The sequence below is a fragment of the Garra rufa genome, chromosome 12 (assembly GCF_049309525.1).
Source record: "Garra rufa chromosome 12, GarRuf1.0, whole genome shotgun sequence".
NCBI lineage: Eukaryota > Metazoa > Chordata > Actinopteri > Cypriniformes > Cyprinidae > Garra > Garra rufa.
In genome coordinates, this window is record NC_133372.1 from 24,186,719 (window position 1) to 24,213,329 (window position 26,611).

Below are 26,611 nucleotides of genomic sequence, written 5' to 3' on the forward strand. Positions count from 1 at the left end.
AGCATTTAAAGAAAGTTTTTGTCAAAGCCTTTGTTGTTCTTAATTGTGAAATTAATTTTCTTTTTTTATATACCAGATATATACAGCCAAACCAAAATGTATTCAGACACCTTCAACATTTCTCACACTATCACAGTTTGTTCACTATAGTTTAGAAAATGGTATTAAAATATGACAAGAACTTAAAGTTAAACAGTGTCAGAACATATTAATCTTGATAATCACAAATGAATAACAGTCAAACTAAAATTTATTCAGAGTCATTCAAACTTCTTCACATTATCACAGCTTATTTGCTATAGTTTAGAAAATGGTAATAAAATATGACAAGAACTCAAGAGTTAAACTGTGTCAGAACAAATCCATCTTGATAATGTCAGATAACTTTGATAAAAAATATAATGTAACAAAACATGGTCAGGTCAAAGTGTCAAATAAAACTTTTAGTCCCAAAAATTCATCAATTTTACTGCTAGTCTACTGTATGAATGATATTTGGGTATAATATGTCAAAATTTACTTTATTTTGCTAGTAAATAAATATCAGAAATTATATCGATGTCTGAATAATTTTTGGTTTGACTGTTTATTGGTTCAAAATATTGGTTATCGGTAATCGGTTGTAAATATTGGTCTACTTAATATAATAATTGTATCGGCATGGGCAATGAACAACACATAATTGGGTGACCCTTAATATACAGTATATAATTATTATTTAGTAATTTAATATATATAATTTTTATTTAAGTTTTAGATATTTTTGTACATCAAGTTTTTTTAATTAAAATGAGAAATGTTTTTTGTAATATATTTTATTTTATTTCAGTTAATGTTTATTTTACTTCAAGTGTTTTTAATAATAGTTTCAGTTTTAGTGTCAGTTTTCTAAAATAACTCTTTTGAGTCAACCTTTATTTTTACCTTGACACATTGATGAGGTTCTGTAGTGCTGTGGTTATTAAGCCATAAAGGTTATTAAGCAGTGAGTTTTGTTTTTACATTTTGTACCACTTGTGATCAAGATGACCTGTCATCTATTTCTTCTACACATTTTCTATTTCTTCCAAAAATAAAAATATTCTTCTCTTTATTTATTGCACCCTGAGGGGTTTTTCAAGGAAATCCATCTTGAGTATAATCAGAATTTTGTTAAGGCCCATCAGGGCAGCCAGTCGCGACTTGATATACCATATTCCATATATATCATGTTCATAAGAACCACTTCAGTTAACCTCAACTCTCTAGTTATCTCATTACGCTATACTCTGCAGATAGTTCGCATTACAGGCTAACATCAAACTATTTTGAACTACCAGAGCTATTTTAATCCCTGCTCGGCACGGGTTCAGTCATTTGCACCTCAACACCTGTATCAAATCCCGCTGCATTTTCAACAAATATAGCAAACGATTTTATTTATTGCACTATTTATTATCGCCACTCACTTGCAGCTCATAACAGGCCATGAGTCACTTTTACTATGAATAATTCTTTGAACCAGTGTGCTTTAGAATAATCTCCACATTTCAGAGTAATACAAATAATCCAAGTAGTGAAGTACAAGTATGTATCGTTGAGTTGGTGCAATTTTTAGAGTCAAAATAGACAGCAGCGGCCCTGCAGCTAAATGCCCAAGCAGGTAAACAACACTGGTTATGTAAATATGTCTTGCTCAGAGACAAGTTGAACACAAATAAGAGTAAATAAGTTATTTTAATAAGTTGGCTAGAGATGCGGCACTGCGGTTAGCACACATGTGCTTCTACAGTTGTCAATAAATACATTAGAAGTCATCAATATTGTCAGGTTGTTAATGTTGCTGTTACTACAGCTTTCACCACGTCAGTGAAAGCTGAACTGCTGTCATGTTCTCTGGCAGCTTTCTAAGCTTTGACACAACTAGTACATCCCCGAGTTCTTCATTGCATGATGTATTAGGGTTTGATTTAAATTGATACACGGGTAGCAACTGGTGGTTATTTGCTTCCAACTATAGAAAGGTGAATGTGAAGTAAAGGATTATATCAAATTACAGACTCTTATTTGACACCTTGGCACATCCCAGAGAACTCGAGGAATGATTAGCACCATATTTGGTTTTGCGGGATGCCAAGTCCTGAGGCTTTATATTTGAAAATATACACTCTTAAAAGGACAGTTCACCCATATCAATCTAAACCCATATAACTTTTCTTCTATAAAAATAAATAGATTTTTAAGAGAATGTTCTGTCCACTCTTGACAATATAATAGAAGCTGAGGCTGCCATGTTTCAAAATGACAAAAAACCAAGCATGCAAGTATCATAAAAATGGATCATAATTGTGCAGTCTTTTCCTCTGAGAAATTTAGTTGCGCTTATGACCTCAACTGTGTACAAATCACTTTGGTACTAGAGCAAACAAAAGCTAAAAAGATAGGAAAACTATTACACCCATAATGCACCAGGTTCAATTCAATTCTCCTTGAGTGGGGATACAAAAATGCAGAAGTATATATCTGTAGTTTCAAAGCTGATGAATAAACGGGGACAACTGGGTGCAGGTAACATAGATAGAGTACACATTGTTTATTTACAAGTACTATTGACATTGTGACAACAGCCGTGACAAAATACATTTCTACAAAATGGCAAACAAAGAATGGCCATTAAGTTTGTTTTTGTACTCAGATAAAATCCTAAGTTTCACCACTCATTGGTGTAAATTATTTTCTTTCAGATGAATACAATCAGAGCTGTGATTTTGTACATTTGCCCACTGACAAAGAAATCATCAGTGTGTAATTGTAATGGTAGGTTTATTTGAACAGTGAGAGACAGAATAATAACAAAAAAATCCAGAAAAAAGCATTTCAAAAAAGTTATGAATTGATTTGCATTTTAATGAGTGAAATAAGTATTTGACCCCTTTCGCAAAACACGACTTAGTACTTGTTGGCAAAACCCTTGTTGGCAATCACAGAGGTCAGACGTTTCTTGTAGTTGGCCACCAGGTTTGCACACACCTCAGGAGGAATTTTGTCCCATTCCTCTTTGCAGATTCTCTCCAATTAAAGTTTTGAGGCTGACGTTTGGCAACTCGAACCTTCAGCTCCCTCCACAGATTTTCTATTGTATTAAGGTCTCAAGACTGGCTAGGCCACTCCATGACCTTAATGTGCTTTTGAGCCACTCCTTTGTTGCCTTGGCCGTGTATTTTGGGTCATTGTCATGCTGGAATACCCATCAATGACCCATTTTCAAAGCACTGGCTGAGGGAAGGAGGTTCTCATCCAAGATTTGATGGTACATGGCCCCGTTCATTGTCCCTTTGATGCGGTGCAGTAGTCCTGTCCCCTTAACAGAAAAACAATGTTTCGACTTCCATGTTTGACAGTGGGTATGGTGTTCTTGTGGTCAAACGCAGCATTCCTCCTCCTCCAAACACCGCGAGTTGATGCTAAAGAGCTTGATTTTGGTCTCATCTGACCATAACACTTTCAACCAGTTCTCCTCTGAATCATTCAGATGTTCACTGGCAAATTTTGGACAGGCCTATACATGTGCTTTCTTAAGTAGGGGACCTTGTGGGTGCTGCAGGATTTCAGTCCTTCACAGCATAGTGTGTTACCAATTGTTTTCTTGGTGACTATGGTCCCAGCTGCCTTGAGATCAATGACAAGATCCTCCCATGTAGTTCTGGGCTGATTCCTAACCATTCTCATGATCATTGATAATCCATGAGGTAAGATCATGCAGGGAGCCCCAGACCGAGGGAGACTGACAGATATTTTGTGTTTCTTCCATTTCCGAATAATAGCACCAACTGTTGTCACCTTCTCATCAAGCTGCTTTGTGATGGTCTTGTGGCCCATTCCAGCCTTGTGTAGGTCTACAATCTTATCCCTGACATCCTTGGACATCTCTTTGGTTTTAGCCATGGTGGAGAGTTTGGAATCTAATTTATTGATTGCTTCTGTGGACAGGTGTCTTTTATACAGGTAACAAACTGAGATTAGGAGCACCCCCTTTAAGAGAGTGCTCCTAATCTCAGTTTGTTACCTGTATAAAAGACACCCAGGAGCCAGAAATCTTGCTGATTGATAGGGGATCAAATACTTAGAAACAAATAATAAAATGCAAATCAATTAATAACTCTTTTGAAATGTGTTTTTCAGGATTGTGTTGTTATTCTGTCTCCCACTGTTAAAATAAACCTACCAATAAAATTATAGACTGATAATTTCTTTGTCAATGTTCTGGCTCTTCCAAGCTTAATAATGGCAGTGAATGGGTTGAGATTTTGAAGTCTAATAAAGTGCGTCCACACAGAGATAAAAAGTACTCCACTAGGGGTTTATAAAGGCTTTCTAAAGTGAATCGATGCATTTGTAGAAGAAAAATATACATTTTTAAAACATTATAAAGCGTCATCTCTAGCTTTCACTAACTTTCGTACGCATATTTACGAGAGAGTGGCGTTCCAGTGGATCACATATAAACATGAAAGTGCAGTGGAAAGAGCAAAACAAAACACCAGACACAAATTAGAAGTACAAAAAAATTTTTTAGAAGATTTCGATATAAGCCAGTAGAAACTGTTTTTTCTTTACTGTAAACAAAACTTGGTTCTCACAAGACTTACTGTAGCTAATTCTTACCAGAGCTTACTCTATGGCTCCGTCTACACGAAGCCGGTGCGTTACCTATCCGATCATTTTTTTTCCTCGTTCTAAAAAAAAATTCCGTAAACACGAAACCACTGAAAACGGTGTAGTATATATGCCAGACCAGTGTGGGGTGCTGTAATTCTGCCATAGAGATACGCTATACATGGAGAAGAAGACTTTGAGCATGCGCATAACCTTGCGCGCTGTATATGAACTAAGAAGAAGAAGATGAAGATGCGAACATTATCGCTTGTTGCTCATAACAGTTGCATAGAAGCAAATAGATTTTGCTGTAATAAAGCTAATAGGCTTAGTAGCAACACGAACGCAATCATGTAGTCCGCCAATATTGTTGTTGCTGTTACGTGTGACGCAGCCGACACGTGATGTGATGACATCATCGTTTCAAAAAATATACGTATTGGCTGTACACACGAAACCGCGAGGGTGTCGTTTTCAGATTTATCCACTTTGGGACCCGGTTTCAAAAAATAGCGGATTCAGTCTCCTAAAACGCCGGATCCGTGTGGATGAAACGCCAATACGATAAAAAATGTATACGTATACAGCGAAACGCGTCTCCGTGTGGACAGGCCCTATGCCTACTTCCTACATCATCCGCTGAAACACCACTTTCTTATTAACGCACATACGACAGTTAGCGGAAGCTAGAGATTATGATTTATAAAGTTTTAAATATGGATATTTTTCTTTATTAATCCCTGGAGGCATGTGTAGTACTTTTTATGATGGATGGATGCACGTTATTGGACTACTCTATCTCAAAAGCCATTCACTGCTATTATAAAGCTCGGAAGAGCCAGGACGTTTTTTTTATATAACTCTGATTGTATTTGTCTGAAAGAAAAAAAAAATCATATACAACTAGGATGGCTTGAGGGTGAGTAAATCATGGGGTAATTTTAATTTTTGGGTGTTATAGAGCTCCATACAAAGCTCAAGTTAAACTGAGACTTTCCTTGGCATAGTTCACAACCTGTCTGAATGATTTGTTTACAGATTTGGTTCTCAAGTTTAACTTGGAATGTAGTGTACAGGCCATTTCAATTTGCACTTTTTTGGGTGAACTTACCGCAAAATGATAAGGCACACTCAGATTTTCTGATGTAATAATCAGATTTGATGGTACTCTGAACTTCTCCTGGTTCTTCAGTGCCTGGTGTTTGAAATGCACAGTTTCCTTTGCTAAGTCCACAGCTAAGAACAAAGAGCAAGAGAAGCCGACACTACACAGCGCTCTAGGGATGGGAGTTTGGTCCCTGATGAGAAGAACCACAATGGCTCATCCACCCATCTCTACGTTATGCATAAAAACAACTATATTTTTATGGAAGGAATGTAACACTGGAATTCAGACAATGCTACAATTCCTCACACATTGTGGGCACTCTGGGTGCAATGTGACCTGTACATCTCAGTGCAATATAATAATGCGGTCTTGTTTTTGTTTTTTTTTTAGATTTCTTGACTCCAGAAAGATGTGGGGTGGCCATAATGATGGTGACCAGCAAGGTCATGTGAGTGCACGAATGGAGACCAGCTTACCCATGGGTACCACCAGTATTTCTGTATCCCAGCAACAGTCTCCTAAGAAGTTTGCTCCTGTTGTGGCTCCCAAGCCCAAGTTCAACCCCTATAAACAACTCGGGGATGCAACACTCGAGGGAGTTGGTAAGATTTATAGCCTTGACTTTTTAATTATTAGCATTTGTACATATTTGCATATGACCGTGGTCAGAACACATGGATGGGTTTGCAAAAAATGTGTTTTTCCACTTGAGGATCAGAACTGGGAAACGATGAGCGACTTGAGAGCCAAAAAATGTAGAGAAATAGTGAAGCGAATTGAATTGCACAGACTAAAATGCGGCTTTTACCTGAAAACTCAAGATGCAAAACTCACTTGAAATAAGGATGTTACTGGACCACGACTGCAGGACACAAGGGCTCTTGGTCTGCCTTGCATCATACTAAAAAGTCTCGTCTGGCTCTTTGAAGCTGTCGTCTTGCCAATGACATTTTATTTTGGAGGACAGGTGACCATCTGACCATGAAAGTCCACCACTGGTGACCATTTATATGCTTGGTCTATCTTAGCACTGTAAAAAAGACATCTGGTAACACACACACGCACATACACTTGAAATTGAAATCAGACTTTTGGCTGTATTTCTACTTTAACTTTCATGACAGTGTATTATCCCTCAATATAACTGACATGTGTTTGCCAGCACTACAAAACAACAAAATATATAGACAAGTAGTATTACCTTAACTCCCAAAAGATATGAAGTTAATCCAAGTTCATAAATCAAATGATCCAGATCACAAAACTCTGCATTTTGACAAGGTGGTGAGTAAATAATCTGCTCTGGAAGAGCCTTTTGAAGCTGCATTTAAACTGCATTTTGGAAGTTCAAACTCGCAGGCACCATAGAAGTCCACTATATGGAGAGAAATCCTGTTTGAGAAATGTTTTGTCTGTTCAAATTAGTAAACTAATAATTCCTGCTTTTTATTTAGTTTATCATTTAAGAAATGTTATATTTTTTAAATATATATATATATATATATATATATATATATATATATTGTAGCACTTTACAATATGACATTCAGACATTTTTTAAGTGTCACTTGAAGGCCAAAATACACTGTACGATTATATTTAGACAGTCCTCTGTTTGTTTAGTTCAGTATAAATCACCAAACCCAAAATATGATAATTTACCTCAGAGAGTCTGTTGGCGGTGAATGTGTTCATATGTAATCGCCTCACACAATGGTCTAATCAGAACTCTGTGCTATATGTGAGAAGGTCCATGTTGGCGACGTGCATGCGTGGGGCCGCAGGGGTTGAGTGTATAGGGACTCATTGTTGGCCTCCGTCCAGGTGTTCAGTTGCATGTGATGTTCACATTCACTGGAGGTCTTGGGTGGCACATTCCATTAGAGCAACATGGCCCCAGTGTCACTGTTAAGCCCCTGATGGGTGACAGGTGCCAAGAATGTGTCCATCCGCTGTGCCAGCTCCCTCCCCCGGCATCTTTCTCTTGCTCCGCTGCTCAGGCTTTTAATGCTCCTCTCATTGTCCCTGTCTCTGATCATATTCCTGGAAAATGAGACTGATTATGATGTATGTGCTTGAGTTTGTTTGAATGTCATTATTAGTAATTGTCCCTTACATAAAAATACTGTTATTTAGCTACATAATGTGGTACCGAATTATTGCTGTATTTTTATTACCATTAGTGCAGCAGTTGTAGGCAGAACTGCTTGTATGCTATTTACATGTGAGGACAACAAAGAAACAGAGGAAATAGTGAGTAAAAAGCCTCTTATGTATAAGTCTCTTATGGTCACTAAAGCTACAAAAATGCTCAAAATGCTCATAATATAATATACACTACTGTTCAAAATTTTATTTTACTTGAACTTTAATTTAATTTTATTATATTATTTAATTTTATTTTATAAGTCTCTTATAAGTCTCTTAAAATTTTAAGGTCTGGTATGATTTTTATATTATTTTATTTGAACTTTTTTTGTTTTGCTTTGTTTTGTTTTGCTTTGCTTTGCTTTGCTTTGCTTTGCTTTGCTTTGCTTTGTTTTGTTTTGTTTTGTTTTGTTTTGTTTTGTTCAATTTAATTTAATTTAATTTAATTTAATTTAATTTAAATTTTTTCTTTTCTTTTATTTTAAGTTTCTTTTGCTCAATACAGACTGAATGACAGCTCAAAACTTCCAAACGCTGTACGCAAACTAATGTTACGTCTCTCGGCTGCACGCATGAAGCAAACCGTCGTGTTAATTTAAAGGTAAAGACGATTAGTGTAATAATAACGAACTTGCGCGTGCCTAATGTAAAACACTCGTGTAAATCAGAGTCGTACGTTAGACACGCATAAGTCCGCTATTGATTCACAAACTATGCGCGCTCGCGCGCTCTCTCGCTCTCTTGCTCTCGGGGCTCTGATCCCTATCGTATTTGCGTGAAATTTCAAAACAAAGTTGCCTAGTTGTCCAAATTATTGTGAGTGTATAATGGATGCTCACCCATAAGAGGAGTGAGGCTTGGTGTTTATGAGCATCAGGCGCGCACTGACAAGAGTTCACTGATCCCGTCTTCGTCGAACGTTCACATCGAAGATTTAGTATTTATTTGCTGTATTTTTCGAATTCGTGTATTAATTTTTTAATGGATACAAATGGTATTCAGTCAGTCAAGTTCAAAGGGATAGGTTTAGTGGTCTTTTGGTATCTTTGGTATTTGAGAAAAAGTACTCTGAAGTTGTAAAGAATGTCACAAGAATTCATATATATATAAAATTTTAAAAAGTTAGAATTGAGCAGAGGGTTTCTTTAAAGATTATAAGGTATATTTGAAGTTTTAATTTAAAGTTTGTTAGAATTTTGAGTTTTTTTTATAACTGCAGTAGAAGAACAAAGCAAAACAAATGTTTTGGTTAATATAAAAGGTTTAAAAATAAATACTTTTCTCTTTAATGTGGAAGAAGAGTATAAAAGGACATGTCAGGCATAGGGCCTTGCAAAATTGACCGGAGAAGGAGGGGGGCCCCGGAGTAAAAAAGGTTGGGAACCCCTGGTATAGTACACAGTAATAGACAGTAAGTAGACTTATATAAAAATTGGTATATATTTGTTATAAGTTTATATACGTTTTTACTATATATATATGTTTTCTTCCCCTCCGAGCGACGTTGACGTCCGGTTTTAGTGGCAGGTACTGTCGGCCACTCTTCAAAAGTCTTCAAAATGTATGGTATGATTTTTATTTTATTTTATTTGAACTTTTTTGTTTAATTTAATTTAATTTAATTTAATTTTTTTTTCTTTTTTTTTTCTTTTCTTTTCTTTTCTTTTCTTCTTTTCTTTTCTTTTCTTTTCTTTTCTTTTCTTTTCTTTTCTTTTCTTTTCTTTTCTTTTCTTTTCTTTTCTTTTCTTTTATCGCAACACAAAAAACAAATCTGAAAACCAAATAACAAATCCAGAATCAAAATTACAAATTAGAAAACACAATATCAAATCTAAAAACAAAACGGCAAACCATAAAACACAATAACAACTCCGGAAACAAAATAGCAAGTCGGAAATCACAACGACAAACAAGAAAACAAAACGACAAGTCAGAAAACACAGACAAATCAGTCAAAACGGAAAGGGTAGGTATTTTGTGTGACCGGCGTAGTCGCTGCTGATTGGACGGAACTCCTGTCAAGACAACACGCTCGATCGTCACGTGATTCACGAAGCCTCAAATAGTTCAAGGAAGTTCACAGCGGAATACATTGGGTGCTTTTCATTTCTTATTTTTGCATCCTCGTTTCCTTTCCTTGCTTCCTTTCCCCGCGTTTTAGCTCCACCCCTTAGGATACGAGGGAAGGATTTAAGGAAAGGAAATGAGGATAGAGGAATCAAAGGAGGAACATTGGAATATTCTTGACCACTCAAGCGTCACTTCAAAGCGTCATCAGCTGCGCTAAAGAGATCTGCCCATATGTTGTTAAAGTTTGTTATTTAAGGCATTCATAATAATTATTAACAAAGCAAGATGCCCTGTTTAAATATATGACATTATTTACACTGCAAAGGTAAAATATAATTGTAAATTATTATGACACATCTGAAGGGGGAGGAGTGCGTCACGTTTAGTCGATAAAACACTTCCGCATAGGATACACCTGTGTATCCTCGTTCAAGACTCCTCAGGAAGCCTCCTCACTCCTCGATCCTTGCCTCCTCACGTGCCAGTTCCCAAGTATGATTACATCACAATTTGTTAATGTAATCTATAGATTGCTCCTGCTGACTATATCCAGTTTTTCTATGAAGACTTCAGATGACCAGCACCTGTGAAGAGATGACGCCAACCCTTGAGAGGACTTCAGTTGAAGCAGACTCTAAATAAACATACAAAACTGATAAAAATTTCCTTGCATTGTAATCATCATGATCACATCATGCTTTAATTTGTTCATTGTTTCTGATTACATGACGTTAATTAACTGCATGATTTGTATAGCTTAATTTCAGAAAATTTCTGCCATATTAACATAATTTAAAACCGATACACTTGTTAACAGAACTCTTATTTGTAATGTAGGTACATTCATTTTCTGTAAAGCTGCTAGAAACAATGTGTATACTAAAAAGTGCCATACAAATAAATGTGAATTGAACAAAACTTGATGCATCTTTCATCTTTTCTCCTCTCTAGATCAGTAGGGAATTCACTCTGCTCTATGTGACTGGAGCACAGCAAACTGTAGTGGAGACTGTTCAAGGACAACATTCTTTATAGTTTATTATAAATGTCCAAATTGATTGCTGTAAATGAGTGCATAACAAAAGTCAACGTGCATAAAAAATATGGTTAAATGTATAAAAATGTTTTAAGTTGTTTTCAATTAAAATATACTACAAATATATATTTTAGATATTAATAATTGAGGGGTGCACAAGATTAAAAACATTAAACAAGATTAATTTTCACTCAATCTTAAAATATATATACTTGTAAGATAATAAACTTAACATTTACCATGAGATCGGTAAAACGACAATGAACATTAAGATGTGATTGAACTTGACTAACGTAAAAGTTGTAAGAACACACACACACACACACACACACACACACACACACACACACACACACACACACACACACACACACACACACACACACACACACACACACACATATATATTTATATCATATTTATATAATTATATTTATATAGAGAGGCTGAAGTTACCTTAGTAACAGACCACAATGTCGTTTATATAGCAAACACGGACTTTTACCATGGTAACTTCAGCCTAAAATATGTTAACAAGGCAGGTGAGGATAGCTGACCACATTAATCCTCAAATATTAGCGGATTTTATCTTTTAAAAACAACACTTATACAACTACATATGTATATTACGTATACGTGTATACATTATTTTATAAACAATGCCAATAAAGTATTTTATTGTCACTAAATACCAAAAAATCGCAGTTCTGTCTCTCTAACTCAATGGGTTTTTTTCAATGTCCCTCCTCGTTTCCTCGCTCCTCCGTCCTCCATCCTATGACCCGGAACCCGATCGAGCTCAGCCATCTTGTAGGACATCTCAATTCTAATTTATTTCTGTTATGGCAAAGCTGAATTTTGACCGTCATTACACCAGTCTTTAGTGTAACATAATCTTTCAAAAATCATTTTAATAAGCTGATATTGCTCAATAAACAAATTATTATTACTATTATCAATGTTAAAACCGGTTGTTCTTCTTATTATTATTGTGGAAACTATGATGATATCCAGGATTCTTTGATGAATAGATCAAAAGCAACAGCATTAATTTCAAATATTTTTTTAAGTAATAATGTAAAAAGCATACAAGCCTTTATTGTCACTCACTTTACTGTCAATATAATGCATTCTTTGTATTATTAATATTATTTTTTAAATTTCTAGCAAAAATAACTATTGCGAAAATTTCCCATGCACATACTCTTCATTTTTATAGCAAATGTTAAATATGGGAATGTTAAAAAACAACAACAACAAAAAAACAAAGATATATTTACAATAAACTGACAGTAAAGGCTTTTACATTTTTTACAGAAAGTTTTACTTATTTTATAATTTACTACTATTATACATTTTGCTATGTTTTGCTATGTTTGGGAATGGGGAATTTACTTTTTGTAGTTTGGAGGAAAATATAGGAGTTGTTTTGCGAATGTGAAGATCCGTTAAAAAGCCAATATGAGAATTTGAGATATATCAAAACCTAAATATGAAATTCATGTACATTGATGTTTTCTATCAATAGTTTGTTATATAAAGTTTAAAAAGTTGCAGCCGGCCGGACAAATAAACCCAACAAGCTGTGAAGCTCATATTTACAAGCATATGTGCAGAGTTGCATGAGTTATTGATTACTGATTACAGACACATGGCCCTTGGGCATTACGTAAATATGGGTGAAACCACATAAATGCTCAAATGTATTAGTGTGATTTCTTTGCAGTGTCTACCCAGACAGCCATTTTTATACTCTCTGGACATCAACCAAGTTTTAGCTAACGGCATTGCCTTTGGCCATTTGTTATTTTTAATTTTTTTTTTTTTTAAAGAGTATTATTAGGAATTTGTTTCTGCAATAAAAGTGCTCTTTTCTTGCATTAATTGGCTGATAGCGGCTCTGTCAGATAGGGGTTTCCATGGTTACAGCGTGGGCTTTCTGGACCCCTAAAAAGCTTTCTGATTAGAAATGTGAATTTAACTTAATCTCTATGGTGAAAATTGTATTAATTAAGTTATTCTATTTTTAAACATTTCACTGAAAATAAGAAAGATAGAGGACCTTGAGGGCTTATTTTATGCTGTAATCCTGCTGCTCTTTGATGGTGTGGGAGCGACAGAGACCTGCCTTTGTTTCAGATGAACAGCAGTGATGAGATTATTGGAGGGAGTTCTCACACGTCTGTCCCATTCAAACAAGCAGCTCTGAGCAAGAGTAAGTTATCTGCGCTCACTTTGTCCCATTTTTAGTTCATCGAAGAGAAATGCAACAACCAATGTGCATATTTGTTGTGATGTGGGTTTGCTGTACACATCAAGCATTCGCACCCATTCTTTTTATTCACATTTTGTTGTGCCTTATGTTAAACTGCTTTAAATTACTTTTCCCCCCACATCGTTCTACACTCCATACACCATAATGGCAAAGCAAACAGGTTTTAACATCTTTGCAAATTTATTAAAAATAAAAAACTGAAATGATTCCATTGCATAAGTATTCATACCCTTATCTGGGACAGTTGAAATGTAGCGCAGGAGCTTTCATATTGCTTGTAGATGTTATGACAAGGTAACCTGTGGCAAATTCAATTGAATTGGTATGATTTGGAAAGACAAACATCTTAATAAAAAGGTCTAACAGCTGAAAATGCATATCAGAGCAAAAACCAAGCCTTGAGGTAAAAAAAAAACTGCCTGCAGGACTTAGAAAAAGGATTGCATCAAGCCACAGTCCTGAGAAAGAAAAAAATACTGCTGCATTGAAGGTTCACAGAAGCATGTAGTCTCCGTAACCCTTAATGGAAGCAGTTTGAAACAACCAGGACTCTTCCTAGAGCTGGCCTCCTGGCCAAACTGAGCAACTGATGGAGAAGGGCTTCTGGTGACCAAGAAGCTGATGGTCATTCTAGTTGAGCTCCATGATCATATGTGGAGATAGGAGAAACCTACAGAAGGCTTTTTGGCAGTGTGGCAAGACTCAATCCTTTCCTCAGTGAAGATACATGAAAACACACTTGGAATTTGCAAAAAAGCACCTAAAGCACCCTCAGACTGTGAGAAACAAGATTTTCTGGTCTGATGAACCTCAATTCCAAGCATCACGTTTGGAGGAAACCAGGCACTGCTCATCACCTACAGAGTACCATTTCAAAAGTAAAATGTGCTGGTAGCAGCCTCATGCTGTGGGGCTGTTTTTTTCAGCGGCAGGGACTGAGGGACTTGTCAGAGTAGAAGAAAAGCTCAACATAGCAAAATATTGAGATAGCCTTAATGAAAATCCAGTCCAGAGCATTTAGAACCTCAGACTGGGCAGAAGGTCCACGTTCCAACAGGACAATGACCCTAAACACACAGCAAGAGTGGCTTATAGACCACTTTGTAAATGTCTTTGAGTGGTCCAGCCAGAGCCTGGGCTTGAACCTAATCAAACATTTCTGAAGAAACCTGAAAATGTCTGCCAGACCCCATCCAACCTGACAGAGCTTGAGAGGTGAAGAAGTGAGGGGAAGAATGGCAGATAATTGCCAAATGCTGATGTGCAAAGCTTGTCGCATCATACCCAAAAAGACTTGAGGCTGTAAAGGTGCTTAAGCTACGTACTGAGTTTGGGTATGAATACTTATGCAATGTACTTAATTTCAGTTTTTATTTTTTTTTTATATATATATTTACGAAGTTGTGACAATTCTGTTTTTGCTTTGTCTTGATAGTGTATGGACTGTAGATTGATGTGGAAAAGTAATTTAAAACAGTTTAACATAAGGCTTCAGCAAGAAAATGTGAAAAAAAAATGAAGGGGTATGAATACTTTTGGCACTGTAATGTATAAACATAAATATTAACATATTGTGCAACTGAGTAAAAGCAAACTGCATTTTTATGTGCATTGGCATAGGAAATGTTCCATCTATTTGTGTATGATTTCTAAAAAACTGATAGGAACCTTCTGAGCTCATTGAAACTAATCGCAGCCGCAGCGCAAGTGTCTCTCTCTCACACAAAAGTCCCTATCGGACCACCTGTTTTTCAGTTAATGATGGAGAAAAACTATGGGTAATTTATTTATAAATCAGACCCACACGGGACTGTTTACAAAACTCATTTGCATTCTTTGTGGTGGCAGTTTTAAAGATTATAAATGTTCACCACGAGTAAAAAACAGTCATTCATAGAAGTACTTTAATACACATGTAAGAATATGTCCGCAAAGTGCAGAGGGAAAGCTGATATATTTTACATTTAGCAGCTTTCGAATATCATTTCATTATTTCAAGCTTTCCGTTTAGTGAGGAGGAACATTCCCTGTACCTTTTGATGTAGTTTCAGAATAACAGAATCGGTTCTATTACTATTAATATGAAACAATAATTAATGAGTATCATTGTAGGCAATATTTCATTCCAGTACAGCACATTTTCCCATTTTTTGCTGACATTCTTTTAATTCTGCACTAGTTCATTGAAATTATTTTTTTTTTTTAGCAAAAACTTTTAATAATCTTACAGTTACGCAGAGCTCTGAGAGCACAGAGGAAGAGTTTGTGCACAGGCTTGTGTCACGCTAGAAGTGCTCCCATGGGCATTGCGGTTCACACTTCTGCAAATTTTAGGGTGTCTCTACCTAAACAAGGTGCTTGAAAAACAGTATCAGAGTTATATTATCCAATATTTGCCACAGGAAGTGGATGCGTTGTGTAATATCTCCTTTATGCTTCTGTGTATTACTGCCAGCTTGCAGCTGCTTATGAGAATGTGAACTCAAGGCTAAGCGACATCAAAACAAACAGTCATGGCTGAACAAGACTGAGAGTGACAAACATGTTTTGTTGTTTTTTTTATTTGTTTGTCAGGTATTAGTGTTTCTTATGGTTTAGTTCGAACAACTGACAGCTGGAATGTTTACCTCGGTTGTTTAATGTTAGCCAGCCGATACCTTTTGACACTGAGTATGTATTTTCTGGATGGAAATTTTTTACAGCGAATTGTTGTATGCTACATTCTGTTCAAGGACCTGTTCAAAGCTGATTGCAGTATTTATTCAGCCAGAAAGTGGCAAATTCAGCCTTAAGTCTGAATAAAAGTGTTTCTCCAGACAGTTGGCGGTAAAAAAAATGAGTATGCCACTATAGACATTTATTGATTCAGATTTGTCATTTATTATTGACTACTTGCTGTTAAAAGTGTGGTCAGGCGACACACATATTTGAAGTCTGCCTGTTATCGCTGTTGTATTCAGTGCCATGACTTCATGTCTGACTAACCTCTTGACTTATTCTGAGCTTCTGTCTGGAACATTTCTAATTGAAGGTTGAAAGGCAGATACTGAACATAAAAGCTGTTTTAGGTCCTGTATCTGCCCATGTGCTATTGTGTGAGAAAATGTGCTGGAAGATAGGGTGAGTTGAGGCCTTGAATCGAGGGCAGTTCATTAGGCCTCTATTACAGCGGATAAGCCCAATTCCTTGGCAAGCTAATTGACTTTTTATTAATGGAGATAAGTGAACGTGTCAATTATCTGAGCAAGGGTACTTTATATTAAGTAAAGAACATCATAGGAGATAAAGCAAACAGTAATAGGGAATCATTGTAAAGGTGTCTCGTCAAAGTGAGGGTTTGTACAGGGCTAATGAGGTTTTTAACGCCGATGTTCACATTAAACTAATCTGATGGGAAATGTGGAATAACCTGTGTGTGTGTGTGTGTATGTGTGTGTGTGTGTGTGTGTGTAGAGCGGCAGAAGGTATGCCAATGCTTTAGATTTACCTGGATTTCTGCATGAATTGGTCATTAAAAAAAGTCAAAAATAAACATATAACATGCCTGTTTAATAAAGACAGATACACTATGGGTCAAAAGTTTTTGAACAGTATGATTTTTAATGTTTTTTTTTTGTTTGTTTTTTTTTAGTGAATGCTCACCAAGCTTGCATTTATTTGAAAACTGTCAAAATACAGCAAATCAGTAATATTGTGAAATATTTTACTATTTAAAATAACTGCTTTCTATTTGAATATATCTTAAAATGTAATTTATTCCTGTGATCAAAGCTACATTTTCAGCATTATTACTCCAGTCTTCAGTGTCACAGTTGCTGTTCAAGTAACATTTTTTATTCTATTATCAATAATATGTAAAAACAATTGAGTACTTTTTTTCAGGATTTATTGAAATTATAGAAATTAATACTTTTATTTAGCAAGCTTTAAATTGCTCAAAAGTGATGATAAAGCCATTTATAATGTAACAAAAGATTTCTATTTTAGATAAATGCTGTTTTTCTGAATCAATGAATCAATGAAGCCTGAAGAAATTGTACTCAGCTGTTTTCAACATAAAAATAGTAATAAATGTTTTATAAGCAGCAAATCAGAATATTAGACTAATTTCTGAAGGATCATGTAACTGGAGTAATGAATCAGCTTTGAAATCACAGGAATAAATTACATTTTAAAATAAATTCAAACAGAAAACAGCTATTTTAAATAGTAAAATTATTAAAAAATGTAACAGTTTTTGCTGTGCTTTGGATCAAATAAAGGCAGGCTTGGTGAGCAGAAGAGACATCTTTAAAAATCATACTGTTCAAAAACTTTTGACTGGTAGTGTATATCGACCGATATATCCAGTAAAGACCCTTGAACGTACATGTGTTTGTGTTATTTGTTATTAGTAGACTAATACATTAATGAAGACACAGCTAATCACATAAAATAATAATTATTATTAGAATTTTAGAAATTTTCCCACATTCTAATCAAATATGTTTTATGTCTTTATTAATGCAATAATGTCATATGAGTAGTTTCACATAATTGCTCTCATATGTCTCTGACAAGCCTGTGTCACCCTGCTTTGCCAGCTAAATAAATGTTCACTGCCACTCGAAAGTTTGAGGTCAATACAATTTTTAATGCTTTTTAAAGCAGACATTTCTGCTCACCAAGGTGTTTATTTGATGAAAAATACAGACAAAATTGTAATATTGTAATGCAATTTAAAATAGTGGTTTTCTATTTTACTATACTTTGAAATATAATTTATTCCTGTGATGCAAAGCTGAATTTTCAGCATCATTACTTCAGTCTTCAGTGTCGCGTTCCTTCTATTATGCTGATTTATTATCAGTTTTGGAAACAGTTGTGTTGCTTACATTTTTTTGTAACCTGTGATATAGGAGTCTTTGATAAATAAAAGGTTAAAAAGAACAGCATTTATTTAAAATAGAAAACTTTTGTAACAATAAACACCTCGTTCAAAGTTTGGGGTCAGTAAAGTTTTTCTTTCTTTCTCTCTTTCAGCAATTATGTGTTAAATTGATAAAAAGTGATAGTAAAGACTTATTTTGTTAACTTTTTAACTTTTCATTCATCAAAGAATCCTGACAAAAAGTATCACATGTTCCAAAAAAGTATTAAGCAGCACAACTGTTTCCAACATTGATAATAAAATTAATAAATCAGTATATTAATGATTTCTGAAGGATCATGTGACACTGAAGACTGGAGTAATGGCTGATGAAAATTCAGCTTTGCATCACAGAAATAAATTATATTTTAAAGTATATATATATTTTATAATATAAATTTTATAATATTACCCTTTTTTTAAATCAAATAAATGGAACTTTGATGAGTATAAGACACATTTTTAAAAAACATAAAAAATCTTACTGATCCCAAACTTTTGAGTAGTGTAAATCAAATAAACCAAATTCATTAAGTTACAAATGTTCATTACCACTACATTTTATAACATTAATATAAATTTCCTCACCAAAAATATGATTCGATATGATATAATACAACTTTATTGTCAGACAACGTCTGAAATTTGTCCTGCGTTACAGCAGGTTCACTCACATTTACAAGACTTATATTACATAGACAAAAGACAGACATGACCCTTAAAATAAAGAAAAGAAAAAAACAAATTTTTAAAGCTTTGATACAGATTTAATATTTGGTTAAATTATGTCTTATTCCAAAACAAAAAAGTGTCAAAAAAAAAAACTTTAATGTCTTTTTCATGTCTTGTTTTTATCAACAGGCGACAACCATTTCTTTAGGCAGTATTTTGTTCTTGTTTTTTACATGACCATTGCACCTAATGATGTGACAAACCTCAAAATCGCCTGTTATGCATATAAGTTTAGAGTCAGCAACTCAGCGCTCAGCAGTTAAACACCTGCATGTCTAATTCACAGTGGATAGTCAGTAAAAACAGGAACTTGCTCACTCGGTTGTTCAAGAAAGCAAAACCAAACAAAAGAATGAAGGGCGTGTAAACACCTGCTTTACATAGTTTCCAGACCGTGCTGCTTTTTAGTGAAAAGTTGGTGGATTATTTCTGTATTGAAATTGAAAGATCAAGTACAGTTTTACTGGATAGACATCTAGTGAGAAAACAGTGGCCTCATCATCTTATTTACGGTACCCATTTTGGGGAAACCATTAGCACACTGTGCTGCCAGAAAAATAACATCTGTGCGACACAGAGAAAAGGTCTGTCTGCTTTCTTTTTTCAGACGCTGTTTTTAGCAACACTTAGGACCACCTCACAGGGTGAATGTCATTGGCAGGGGTCAGTTCGCTTCTCCCCTTCCCACTACCTCCAAATTATATTTGGGTAGTTGGACAACCTTAGAAATAGCTATGAAATGAGACATATTTTTAGTTAGAAAAGCTTAGGATCCAAATGAAATCTTATACATTTCTTTCTCCACCAACTATGTCTGTTAATTATTCTTTTTTCCCCATTTCTATTAGCCAGTCCACAACTTTGCTGTAACATTCACAGGTTCCTCTGTAACTATTTGGCTCAAATGTGTTACATTACAAAGTGTTGTCAGACTAAATCTATCAATATTTCTTATACGTATAAAATAAGATTCTAAAAGTGCTATACACGGGTCTGTAATATAGAACTTTAGGGTTGCAGTGGGCTGCAGTGATCAGCACATGCCTCGGAGTCTGACATTTACCGTGACCTGCTGTGTGTGCTGTTCTTTACATCATTACATTGCACCTGATGTGGCCGTTCAAGTGTACACTGTCATTTTTTTGGTGTTGTGAACCCCTTGCAGATGGAGTATTTTAAAGTGGTAATTTAACCAAAAATAAGATTTCTGCAAATTCCCCATTAATGTGGATTCAAACCTGTATGACTCTTGAAAAATGTTTTGGTGACCATTGAATTCTATGTACAGTTGCAATAGAAATTATTCAACCACCCAGAGACTGTAGTACTTTACAATTACAAGCTTTTCTAAAGATCCAGGACTTTATAAAAAATTGCATCTGCAATAGTTTACTGGCATATTAAAAGTGATAATGTCCATATATAATGTGACTATTTGAATTATAGGCTTTTTTAATAACACAGCTATTTCATAATTATTCAACCCCTATTCAACATTGCTGTTTTAAGTCACTTATTTTTATGGAAGGGAACAAAATAGTCTTAAAATACAATTAAGACTTTAGAATCTAAAAAACAGAAGTACATCCCTCACATTTCAGCAACCATTTTAGTATATATTCTCAAGGGACACTACTATAGAAATGAAACTTGGATATATTTTAGAGTAGGCAATGTGCACCTTGTATAGCTGTATAGATTTACTGTCCTCTGAAAATAACTCAACGTACAGCCGTTATCGTCAAAAAAGCTGGCAACAAAAGTGACTACACCCTAAGTGATAACGGCATTATGTTGTTTAACCATGCAAAGCCACATGTCCTATTCATCATGTTCATGTTTTTGTCTGCTTGACAGGACCATGCAGTTGTGTATCTATTAAAAGCAGTTGAAATAAGGTGCTTTAAGTACAATTCTCGGTCCCACTTTACATTAGGTGGCCTTAACTACTGTGTACTTACATTTAAATTAATCATAATGTACTTATTGTGTACATACATGTTTTTACATTGTATTTATATATTTTTAAAAACCTATATGTAATTACATTTGTAATTAATTTCTGTAATTACCACTGTTGAACTAACCCTTACACCCTAACCCACCCTTAAACCTACCCTTACCACCAAACCCGTCCCTAACCTTACCCATATCCCACCTTAATAGAAGCAAAAGTGTTTTGCAATGCAATATGACCACATTAAGTACATTGTACTTATTTTTGATGAAAGTACATAATAGTTAAGGCCACCTATAAAGTGTGACCCAATTCTCTTATACTGAGCACTGGGTGTTAAACATGGCACCTCACAGCAAAGAACTGTCTGAGGATTTGAGAATTTGCATTGTTGCTCTCCACAAAGATGGCCAAGGCTAATAGAGGTTCAGTAACACCCTGAAACCGAATTAGACTACAGTGGTCAGGGTCATACAGAGGTTTTCCAAGGCCTTGTAAGGGTTGATCAATGAAGTTGAGCACTCGTTCTGTGCGTCAGATGCAGAACCTGGCTTCAAAAAACAGATGCGTGAGTGCTGCCAGCATTGCTTTAAAGGTTACAGAAATAGATGGTCAGCTTGTCAGTGCTCAGACCATACAACGCACAAAGCAGCAAGTCAGTTTGCAGGCGTTGTCCCAGAAGAAAGCCTCAACCGAATCTGGCTCACAAAAAAAGCCTGCAAACAGTTTGCTGAAGACAACCTGTCCAAGAGCATGAATTACTGGAACCATGTCCTGTGGTCTGATGAGACTATAAGATAAAGTTGTTTGGCTTAGATGGTGTCCAGCATGTGTAGCGATGCCCTGGTGTGGAAAATCCAGTCAAGCATGGTGGTGGTAGCATCATGGTCTGGAGCTGCATGAGTGCTGCTGGTTCTGGGGAGCTGCAGTTCATTGAGGGAAACATGGATTCCATTATGCACTGTACATTCTGATGCAGAATATGATGCCTTCCCCCCAGAAACTAGACCAAATGGCAGATTTACAACACGATAACGATCCCAAACATACCACTAAGATGACAATTGCCTTGCTGAGGAAGCTGAAGGTGAAGGTGATGGGGTGGCCAAGTATGTCTCCAGACCTGAACCCTATTAAGCACCTGTGGGGCATCCTCGATTGAAAGGTGGAGAAGCACCATGTGTCTAATGTCCAGCAGCTCCGTGAGGAGTGGAAGAGGATCCCAGCAACAACCTGTGCAGATCTGGTCAATTCCATGCCCAGGATGATTAAAGCAGTACCAGATAACAATGGTGCTAACACAATATATTGACACTTTGGACAAGTTCACTTAGGGTGTACTCACTTTTGTTGCCAGCTATTTTGACAATAATGGCTGTATGTTGAGTAATTTTCAGGGGACAATACATTTATACTGCTATACAAGCTGTACATTGACTACTCTAAAATATATCCAAGTTTAATTTCTATAGTATTGTCCCTTGAAAAGATATACTAAAATGGTTGCTGAAATGTGAGGGGTGTAATTACTTTTGGTGTCATACTGTATATTTTGCCCATGCATGTGCTGAAGTTGAGTAGCAAATATGGCAAGGTCAACAAAGCATTCACAAAAGCTATACGGAAGAACTAGTTTTATTATATTAGAAATTCTAAGGCTACATGAAGATTTCCAAGACATTAAAAGTTCATTGCAGGTTAAGGTGGTTGAATAATTTCGAATGCAACTGTGGACAAAAGCAATCAAACAAAAATACTCAAAATAGCCTTTTGTTTTCATTTTTGGGTGAACTATCCCTTTAAGAATTACTATGCATTGTCTTAATGGTGAATGAAAGGAGCTTAACTTAAGCAGTCTTTAGGATCCGTAATTTGGTTTAGAAAGAAGTATCTCTTATACAAGACACAATCATGATAATCTGTACTTTGTATAGTCACTTCAAAACAAACTTCTGTTTCAAAAATAGCTTATCTGTTTTTTGTTTTGGGAGACATATGTTTATTACAGTTGGAAAACATTGTTTAGCAGAGTGGGTACTTGTGGATGAGCACATAAGGTGATAAAAGAATTTGTGTAATGCTCTCTGAGCTGTGTTGAGCGAGTATTATCACATCAGTGAATAATGTATGCCGTTGAAGGGTCAATGAAAATGCAAAGAACCTCTGGGTTAAAATAGTAGTTTTAATAAAATATGGAGAGTTTGTGTGCTTGCCTTTTTTCTCTCACTCAGTATTAATGTGTCAAGTGTTTTCACTAAAATTAAATAAGAGTTCTCCATATAGAAATCGCATGGAGCTTTAGGTTAGATTGTAGTAGGCCTGTAATCCAAAAACTCATTTGGAGAGGTGTAATCCACACATCGCTGCAGTTTTATCTCTTGTAACTTCATTGTCTCTTTTGATTTAAGAGGATTAAACAACTTAATATTTGGGTGGCCACTTGGAAACTTTATATACAATGAAATTTGCATGATAAACGATGTGGAATGAAAGCTATCAACATTATTCAGGGTATTACTGGACTGTTTTGAATGTGCATCTTAGCTCTTTGACATGGTCCCAAATCTTTGAAATACAATTGCCTGAATGAAAAACAAAAAAACACACTGCAGGAATCTGTTTATTTACTTGACAGTATGTACTATTACCTTGTTTTTTGTCATTGTTTTGATCTAAAGATGCATCAATATTAAAATTTCAGTCGATTTGGTAAGCTGTTATGGTCGTAAACAAAATACATGTACATGAGTACAATATTAGAATTCCATCCACCTTATTCTTCAACACGGAAGTAAGCCTATAGGTGAGACTTCCGGTTCATTAGCTTATAAGAAATAACGAGAAGAATAACAAAGTGCAGTAAACGGTGAAATTGTTTGCACTACAAACCAGTGTTTTCATAAGTAAAGTAATACATTAAAATACTACGGTAAGAAGCACCCATTTGCAATGACAAGCAGCTAAAAAAAGCTGGATGCGGATGAGACTGGAAGCCAGACTGACTAAATAAAACTAAATAAAAAAACACATAAACCTATACACAAAAAAACATAAAACCTATACATAAAAAATATATATATATATATATATATACAGTCAAGCCCAAAATTATTTATACCCCTGGCAAATTCTGACTTAGTTACTTTTATTCAACCAGCAAGTTTTTTTTTTTTTGACCGGAAATGACACAGGCTTCTCCCAAAAGATAGTAAGACGATGAACAAGAGGCATCATTGGAGAAAAAATATTACTCATCTTTTATTTATATTTGAATAAAAAGTGTCATGTCCAAAATTATTCATACCCTTCTCAATAATCAATAGAAAAGCCTTTATTGGCTATTACAGCAATCAAACGCTTCCCATAATTGCTGACCAGCTTTTTGCATGTCTCCACTGGTATTTGCCCTTTCATCTTTAGCGATGAGCTCCAACTCTTTTAGATTGGAGGGTCTCCTTGCCATCACCCTGATCTTTAGCTCCCTCCACAGATTCTCAAATGGATTTAAGTCAAGACTCTAGCTGGGGCACTGCAAAACGTTAATGTTTTTGTCTGCTAACCATTTCTTTACCACTTTTGCTGTGTGTTTTGGGTCATTGTCGTGCTGAAATGTCCACTGGTGCCCAAGGCCAAGTTTCTCTGCAGACTGCCTGATGTTGTTGTTGAGAATTTTGATGTATTGCTCCTTTTTCATGGTGCCGTTTACTGTGATTAGGTTCCCTGGTCCACTGGCTAAAAAAACACCCCCAAAACATTAGGTTCCCACCACCATGTTTGACAGTGGGGATGGTGTTCTTAGGTTTGAAGGCTTCTCCTTTTTTACGCCAAATGAAGGCTACATTATTGTGGCCAAACAATTCAATTTTATGTTTCATCTGACCATAAAACAGAAGACCAGAAGTCTTCTTCTTTGTCCAGATGAGCATTTGCAAAGGCCAAGCGGGCTTTGGTGTGCCTTATCTGGAGAAGTAGTGTCCTCCTTGGTCTACGTCCATGGAACCCAGCGGTGTGCAGTGTCTGTTGGACTGTCTGCCTTGAGATGTTACCACCAGCAGAGCCCAGATTCATCAGGATGGCCTTGATGGTGATCCTTGGGTTCTTTTTTACCTCTCTCACTGTCCTCCTGGCCAGCACAGGTGTCACTTTTGGCTTCCGACCACGTCCTCTGAGATTTTTCACAGTGCGGAACGTCTTGTATTTTTTAATAATGCTTTGCACTGTAATCACTGGAACTTCAAAACATTTAGATATGGTCTTATAGCCCTTTCCTGACTTGTGAGCAGCCACAATGCGCAGCCGCAGGTCCTCAGTGAGCTCCTTTGTCTTAATTTGTCCACAAACCAACAGCAGAGAGCTTCTGTTTTTCACCTGTTGATTAAAACAGCTGTTCCCAATTAATCAGGGTAATTAGGATGCTTTAGAACAGCTTGGACTATTTGGAATGGTATAGAACTTTGGATTTTCCCATAGACTGTGACAGTTTGCAAAGGGTATGAATACTTTTGGACATGCCACTTTATGGCATATATATATATATCCTATTCCATCTGCAAACATAATCACAGAATATGTGGAATTCTATGTTATATATTCACAAATATACTCTAGATTTTATTTTATTTTATTTTATTTTACAAGGTCAGACAATAGTGGCAAACTACTGCCATATACGCTTGTTATCAGAGGATAAGGGGAGATTATAGCTGTTTACATTAATGTTTACTTTTTATATCAAACTGTGGATCTGATATAAAATTGCGGATTAGGATAGATGCAAATGAGGGACTGCGCTTACTAGCAAAAGACCCCAAAGGCTCCTCAGTCACATTAGGTTGTGTGAGTCAGATTTGGGCCACCAGGAGCTTTGCATTGAAGAGTTCTTTAATGTTGTTGTTTTTTCTAAACATGATTTAATCAAAGTATAGTGATAAAAACATCTGAAGATGCCTATTTGTTCCTGCTAGAGAAGTACATTCCCAGGAATACTTCTGTCATCATTTGCTCACCCTCATGTTATTTAAGGCCTGTCTTTTCTTTTTTTTCCTCTGAAATATAAACACTGTGACAAATTCTCAAAATATCTTCTTTTGTTTTGTAACTCTTTAGTTTTCAACATTCTTCAAAATAAGATTTTTACAGAACTGTCTCTTTAAGAGACAGTCATTTCTGTAATAAAGGGATTTCCTGCTGTCGGTGAGATTCAAACATGTATCATTGTCACAGTATGTGTTCTTTGATAGACATAGCATTACTGAGTGTATTGATTTGAAGTCTCTTTTGTAATGTATGTTCAATAATTTACTCATTTGCCTCAATTACTTTAAAGGGGACATCAGATGCCCATTTTCCACAAGTTGGTATGATTCTATATGGTCTTCATGAAATGTTTGCAACATACTTTGGTTAAAATTCCTCAATGGCCATGTAAAACAACACCCTTTTTACCTTGTCAAAACAGCTCTGTTCACAGAGACCTGTTTCAGTGCATGCCTCTTTAAATGATAATGAGCTGCTCATTATCGTTTAACTCCACCCCTTTTTTCAATTCTTTGTTTATTTGGTGGTGCGATACCTTAAAAAAAAAACAAATCCACTGTGTCCTCAGTGGCTCGATGTCGGGAGAAAATTAAGACTCTTATGTTCACTTTTACATCTAACTACAAAACTACAAAAGCTGGAAAATCAAATCGGCTGTTTAGGTTTTTTGAGATCGAAAAAAGGATCGAATGGATTTTAAATCA

General features: G+C 35.7%; 1 protein-coding gene across 1 annotated transcript in view; it reads left to right on the top strand.

The window, feature by feature from the left end:
- lpp (LIM domain containing preferred translocation partner in lipoma) overlaps nucleotides 1-26,611 on the top strand; it is a 263,077-nt gene that overhangs the window by 80,416 nt on the left and 156,050 nt on the right. The window contains exon 3 of the mRNA XM_073851395.1: nucleotides 6,134-6,345. Coding sequence (XP_073707496.1) covers nucleotides 6,153-6,345 — 193 coding nt within the window. The 5' untranslated portion in view covers nucleotides 6,134-6,152. The remainder of the gene's footprint in view (nucleotides 1-6,133; nucleotides 6,346-26,611) is intronic.